The 6,724-nt window shown below is 49.9% G+C and overlaps 1 protein-coding gene across 6 annotated transcripts in view; it reads left to right on the top strand.

Annotated features, from left to right (window-relative positions):
- The window catches only part of MTMR3 (myotubularin related protein 3), a 141,823-nt gene extending 135,551 nt beyond the window's left edge, over positions 1 to 6,272 (top strand). For 3 of the 6 annotated variants that reach the window (XM_077761620.1, XM_077761616.1, XM_077761617.1), the window contains 4 exons: positions 743 to 853; positions 1,301 to 1,389; positions 2,148 to 2,174; positions 4,060 to 6,272. In XM_077761620.1, coding sequence (XP_077617746.1) covers positions 743 to 853; positions 1,301 to 1,389; positions 2,148 to 2,174; positions 4,060 to 4,234 — 402 coding nt within the window. In that variant the 3' untranslated portion in view covers positions 4,235 to 6,272. The remainder of the gene's footprint in view (positions 1 to 742; positions 854 to 1,300; positions 1,390 to 2,147; positions 2,175 to 4,059) is intronic. The other 3 variants (XM_077761619.1, XM_077761618.1, XM_077761621.1) reach the window with 3 other exon arrangements.
- The last annotated feature ends 452 nt before the right edge of the window (positions 6,273 to 6,724 follow it).

Genomic DNA, 6,724 nt, shown 5'->3' with positions numbered 1-6,724 from the left:
CCACTAAAACATGGGCTGTAGCTGTGACAGTTTATTTTAACAAATATTTCTATCTGCCTTCTGGCAGGTGATGGCAAGTAGAAATGGGGAGAAGGTATTGGTGTAGGCACTGTCAAGGAGTTAGCACTGATGGGACCTGGTGACTGGAAGTGGGGCTCCGTGAGGGGAGGTTCTCAGGGAGGTGCTCTCCTCACTGGCTGGGTCTGACTTGTGTTCAAGTACAAGCATGAGCCTGGCTCTGAAGCAGTCAGCGTACATTAAAGGCGGGCTCATCCAATGACTTTCAATTTCTACAGACGTTTTGGTTTTTCCTTCACTAATGGTTTCTCATTTTCCCAAAGAGTCCTTCAGAGAAAGGAGGACATGCCCAAAGCACTCAGTTTCATCACGCAGATGTAAGTGGCAGGGTTGAATTAACAGACTCACTGGAGCAGCTCAGACTCAGAGTTCACACTCCATCCTGGTCACTTCTGCCCCACTCACTTCCTGGAACCCAGGGCCCATCTTTGCACTGCAGAGTCACTGCACACAGCCTTAGACATGTGTATCTCTTTTCCACCTGAGTTCAGGCCTGTCTCTGCACCTGCTCAATCCATTTCTTGGTAGCTGATGCAACCACAGATCTGGCAGCCCTGACACTCAGGCCCACCCAGAGTCTCCGGTACTCCCTTCTTTTCCAAACCCTTTCTTCTTCTGGGAGGAGCCAGGTTCATTCTGTTCAGCTGTGTTTGTTTGCCAACAGACTTCAATCCCCGACTCGGAAAGCAATCTGGATCAGAACTGTTTGTCTCGCTGCAGCACAGAGATTTTCTCTGAAGCCAGCTGGGAGCAGGTGGATAAACAGGACACGGAGGTACAGGCTCAGCCCCTGTTCTGAGTGCCGTCCATGCAACTGTCTTAAGGTTCTTCTCCACCCCCATCCCTGTCCCATGCCCCTGGCCAAGGAACGTCCTCATAGCACACTTAGCTTTGAGCCTCTGTGAATCCCTGTCAAGCCTAGAATTTCTGAGCCAGGGAAACTCAGCAAGACTCTCTCATTGCCTCTGTGGACTGGAGCCTTGCCAGCTCTCATAGTGACCCAGGGTGCTGCTGCCTGATACTTTATCTCAGGGGAGTTTGGAGTCCTCTCTAGGGAAACGATTTGGACGCCTTTCTTGTACTGCTGACATCAGACCTGCTGGGCTGGTGCCGCCAGAGCCAGTATGGTTCTTGTGACTCTTGCTGCCCCCAGCATGGCTCTTGCCGGCTCAAGCTGGATGGCCCATTTCTTGTCACTAACCTGGCCCCATCTGTTTTACAGATGACCCGTTGGCTTCCTGACCACCTGGCCGCCCACTGCTATGCGTGCGACAGCGCCTTCTGGCTCGCCAGCAGGAAGCACCACTGCAGGTGTCGTTGGGGGGTGTGGTGGGGTGTGCCAGGGTGTGAAGGCTGAGATTTGGTCCTCAGTGCCTGCAGCTTGGAGAGGTGCAGGGATCTGGCTGGCAATGTTCCATCTGAGGCAGACCCTGGGGTTTACAGGACGCCAGCTCGTCTTTTGTGCCTCTGAAATTGGTGTTTGCATTTGGGGTCTTATTTCCATTTCAGAGAGTGCTCGCTTTGGCAGCACATATATTATTTCCAATTCAGAGTGATCATGATAAATTTTGAAATGTTCAAATGATGTCCCCTTTTGTTTTGCTTCCTGAATTAGCAGAACAACAGCCACCACCCAAACTACCATTTCTTATTCCTAGAGTACAGTTTCTTCCTATTCAACATGCTACTATTGGCAAAAACAGTTTTCCTGCTGTGGGCAGGGAACTTCCTTTTCCTGCTCCTTACCCTGCTCCCTGAGCCCAGACTTGTTTTCCTTGTGCCAGGCTCCTGACTTCTTTCTCTCTTCTTGGTTGGAGTAGGTAGTTGCCAGGGATGCTTTGCCGCAGCTGGGGTGGTAGCTGACTGGAGGATGTTCAGTGCTCTTGGGGATAGGATGTTTATCTGAATCCTGACATAGCTCACCTACATGAGTGAACCCAGGTAGAAAACAGAACCACTTCTTTGTCTAGAAATGATGCTTCTAGGACTGTACATCTCCCCACCCTGCACCCCAAGCCCAAATGACTTTGGTTGGCTTCTCCTCTGAGCTCTTTCTCCCCTCCTTGCAGGGACACTGACCGTGTTGATCAAACGTGGTGAGCATTTGCAACAACCTGTCTGTGATGTCTACACATCTACAATAACTTCTCCACACTAACACTGCCATTTCCCCCTCTCTGCACTCACTGGGATGAAGCCTGGGGCTGGGAGTGGAGGCAGACAGGTGGGCTTGGGGGGAAACCAAAGTAGCTGATTGGGGAGACTATGAGGGCCAAGTCAGGCTGTAATCATGCCCTCTGTTCTTGCCCACATAGGTCAACCAGGCCACCTTGCTTGTGACTGAGAAACAGTGCCTCAGCAGGGGCTGGTCTTGTGGAGTAGCCAGTTGGGCTCTCAGAGCTATTTCCCTTGGGTTAGTCATTCAGTGGAATGCTAGAATGATGCTTCATGACCTCGAAGTCAGCATTGCTGCTCCTGTTTTTTTAAAAAAAAGACTGGGACTGAGCAGAAGTGGTCTTTCCAGAGAACTGTTTTAGCATGGAAGACTTTAGTGGAAGGTTCCACTTAGGGTCTATCAGGATCCCCTGAAAGAAATCAGATAGGAAAGCTTAACTGATGAAATTCATGTCAGGATGAACTCCCAACATGTATGTTAAATAAATGCAGACGTTTGGAAATAGATTGAGGTAGTTTTTCTGTGTAACTATAGGTTCTTGCTGACTCATGTTTTTCAGAAATGTGAGTGCTTACTGCATTCTAGAAGATGAAGTTGTATGTGTTTGTTTTGGTTCTCTGTCCTTACATTGCCCCATGTCTAGCCTTTTCCTTTTGTGGGGTTTTTTTTTGGTCCCCAAAGGGTATTTAGTATTTTCTTCTCTGTGCCCAGATGGTCCTTAATCCAGCAGTGGGTGTGCATTCTGAGGAGCATAAAGAAAAGGTAGTGAGTGATGCTGGCTGAGGAGGAGAATTTCCTTCAGCTGCTTTCCCCCAAGGCTTTGGTGGGCTACCTCAGGCTCCTTGAAGTCTCCCGTTCTTGGGTTTATTGAGATTGATTTGTACTTAAGGGCCTAGCAAAGTGGGGTTGTAAGGTGGGCAGAAAATCATCCTCTGCCAGTCCCTTTCCTCTTAGCCATGAAGGATAGCTGTTTGGATGTGCACCTGTGCTGCACGGACACATCAGAGCTGGGCTTTCAAGTGGAGGAAGAGAGGGGAGCCTGGGTACAGTCAGGCCTTTGGGAGGAGCTCTGATATTTCCTGGAGATGCACGGAGGCAGGGGAGTGAGCCATAATTGACTGACACCTATCTAATAAGGGGGGGTGTTTGTGCACGTGTGTTCATCTGTGCTCTTGTCCTTTCACCCTGAGCATGTGTCACTGGTTGCTTGTCTTCTGGCTTTGCATGCTGGCAGCAGGGCAGTCCTTGGTGACGATAGTCTATTCTCCACGTCGCTGCCTCCAAACCTCTGGAGAAGTAGTCTGTTGGGCCAGGCTCCTTACTCCCCAGCTGGGCTTGGTAGTTTGTCTCATCTGAGGGGCTCGGAGGTAGTTCCATCGGTCTGTGGCCTCTCTGTGACCACAAGTTACACAGAGGCCATTGCCCAGGTGGGTATGGCCAACTGGATTTTCCTGGGCCAGGACTTACCCAATGAGCTAGCAGCTGCTTCTGCCCTCGCCCCTTTTGTTCTCATGGATCTCTTCTGAACAACATCTTCCTGTGCACCTGGTAATCTTGAGCCATAATGGTGAGGCAGCCAACTGTCCTTGGCCCTAAAGTCACAGTGGTGTGCAGCTATGCTAGGTAGGGATTCCCCCCTCTCTGCTTGGCTCATTCCTGGGTTAGACAAATAACAGTTCAGTCTTGGAGGAATCTCTAGCACATCCAAATGACGTACAACAAAGTTCTGTCTTCTGAAGTTGGTTTCCCCATACTATACCTGCTACTGAAACTAACGTTGTTTTGTTTCTTCTTCTCATCTCAAGGAATTGTGGGAATGTGTTCTGCTCCAGTTGTTGTAATCAGAAGGTTCCAGTTCCCAGCCAGCAGCTCTTTGAACCCAGTCGAGTGTGCAAGTCTTGCTATAGCAGCCTACATCCCATCCCAAGCTCCAGCATTGACCTTGAACTGGATAAGCCCATTGCTGCCACTTCAAACTGAAGCTCAGTGCCCTGGGGCAGGCAGAGGCCAAGCTGCTGTTCCTCTGACACAGCCTGGGCAGACCGAGAGGCCTGTGCACTTCGGAATGGGGGCATGGAACCACCTGTGCAGAGTGACAGAAATTTGGGATGTACCACTGGATTGTAGATTGATTTTTCTTTCCTGTTTTTTTTTCCCTCTCCCTTTTCCATCTTCCATTTGCTTCCCAAAAAGAAAGTCCCCTGGTTGTCTTAAAACACACACAAAAAATTTTTAATGGAAGACCAGAGGTTGCCAGGCCCCCTGTGACTGTTGAACCACCTGTTGTCCCGTGATGCTGAGGGTTAGCTTGGTTCCTCAGGACGGAGAGAGGCTGGTCAGAATCAGGAATGGAGGCCTGAGATAGTGGGGAAGAAAGCTGGGGCTGATGTTTGTGACCATTCCTTGTGCCATTGCCACATCAGAGCTGATTGGAAAAACTTGTGCTGCTGAGGAAGCTGAAGCATCTTCCCTAAGAGCACTATCCCAGGTGCCCTCTGCCTCCTCAGAGGAGTCAGGCCAGTCCCACCTCAAAGATAAATGGGATTGGCATTTGGAGGGAGGGGTATCTAATAAATGGAACCCTTCTGAGCCTCCCTTTGGGGAAGGAAGGTGTTTGTTCCTCTGAGGTGAGTGAGCGGGCCTGGGAATGGGGGTGGCTGGCTAGCATTGTTCTTTCTTGCATGGGGTTGTTTTTAACTTGACCCAGATGGTTTAGGGTTCCCTTCACTGTCATGAGTATGCCTCCCTCAGCCAGCCAGGCTTTGTAGCACTTCCCACCCTCAGGCATAAGAGTACAGACTGGCCAGAGTGCAGCGTCCTGCTGCCATGGCCAAGGCCAAAGCCTTCCCTGAGCCCGGGTGCACCTAGAAGCCCCTTCGAGGGCCTGGTTCCCCAAACAGTCTCTCTTCCTTAACCAGCACAGGGAAATCCAGACTCAGGGTTCCAAAAATTCCCCATTCCCAAACCAAACCAATCATGGATCTCCCCATTAAGGGGTAGAATCAGCTTTTCAGAGTGCAAACCTCTGGAAAAGGGAGTATGTCCCATACAATCAGCCTTCCTCCTCCTTCCCTTCCGGGGGCAGTGGGAAGGGCCCAGCAGTCCCCCTGCCCTGCTCCTGTGCTACTGGCCAGTAGTGAGGGGTCACTTGGTGGCTCTGCAGGTTCTTTAGAGAAGTGACACAGCTTGTAGGAGATTTGGGGCACCTTTCCTCAGTAAGCTTTGATGTGGTCCAAAAAGAGCCTTAAATCAAGAATATTTGTGGTAGAGGTGAGTGTGGAGAAGGGTGGAGAAGAGTTACAGGTTTGTGCTTTGTAATCTTGGCATCCATGTTTTGTGCCTGCCCTCCCTCTCTGGGGAGGGGCCACGCTTGGCTCTGCTAAAAGCTGCTAACTGGTAATGGTGGATTATGGTGAGTGGGTGGGGATGAGGCCAGGGAACTCTCTTACCCTTTGGAAGCAATTCCCTGGCCAAGGGAAGTTGTCTCAGGAAGGTGGCTCCTATGTGTGCCTGGGTGTGGTTAAGACGTGGCCCAGAGCCTTCCCTGGAGCTGTCAGTCCAGGCAAAGCCAAGAGCATCTGAGCACGTCCCTGACTTCCCAGTCGCATCAGGTTGCTTGGAGTTTGAATTCCGTGAAACAGGTGTAAGTTCTTCTCCGCACTCTGTGTGGTCTGGCCTTGCAGGTAGGGAGAAGTCAGTCTAATCGAAGATTGTGCAGTTCCTAGTGACAGGTGCCAAGAGGTTATGATACGGGTTTCTTGGGTCTGATGTACAGTGTGAATAAATGCTTGCAGCTCTTAGCCCTTTTCGATCAATGAAGCACTTTTTTATTAATATTTTTCTTTGTATGTAAAGGAGGAACCGTAACTCTCCGTAGCTGTACATATAACCCTTTTCTCCTAAAGAGGAGTCCGTCAGTGCTCCTATATTTTTCATTTTTTGTCAAAGCAAGAAGTAAATACTTTAGAACTGTTAAATATATAAATAAAGTGAATAAAGTTTAGTGTTCCGCATGGTAGCATTTGCTAACACGTTCTAATTCTTTTCCCTGTGATTTATCCCCTCTACATCCCTTTTCCTTCTTAAGCAGCAGCAATTTGAGGTGCTGCCGGGAAACTGAATTTTGGTGAAGGAAAACTACAGGTTTCTGGTCTACTCTGGACCTTGGCAAGGAGCCGCACCACAATGCCCAAGCACTGAAATGCATTTCCTTGATGGTTTTGTCCCTAACATCCCCAAAGCTAAGAAGGCAAAGCAGTCAGGCATCTTAACAATCAGAGGTTCTTCCTCATCTAAAGAACTGAGCATCAGTAGTGAATAAAACCACCTCTGACCTCAAGGTTTCTTCCCCCCTCTCCCCTACCTGCTGCTGCTGATCACAGGGCAGCCGGTGCTCTGTTCCCTTAACCCCACCACACCTGGGGAGCGTCGGCTGCACTTGCAGCAGTGGTTAAGCACAGAGCCCTGCAT

The sequence above is a fragment of the Crocuta crocuta genome, unplaced genomic scaffold, assembly GCF_008692635.1.
Source record: "Crocuta crocuta isolate KB4526 unplaced genomic scaffold, BGI_CrCroc_1.0 scaffold348, whole genome shotgun sequence".
In the NCBI taxonomy this organism is placed as follows: domain Eukaryota; kingdom Metazoa; phylum Chordata; class Mammalia; order Carnivora; family Hyaenidae; genus Crocuta; species Crocuta crocuta.
Note: the sequence above shows the minus strand (reverse complement) of the source record. Positions and strands in the feature narration are given on the sequence as shown.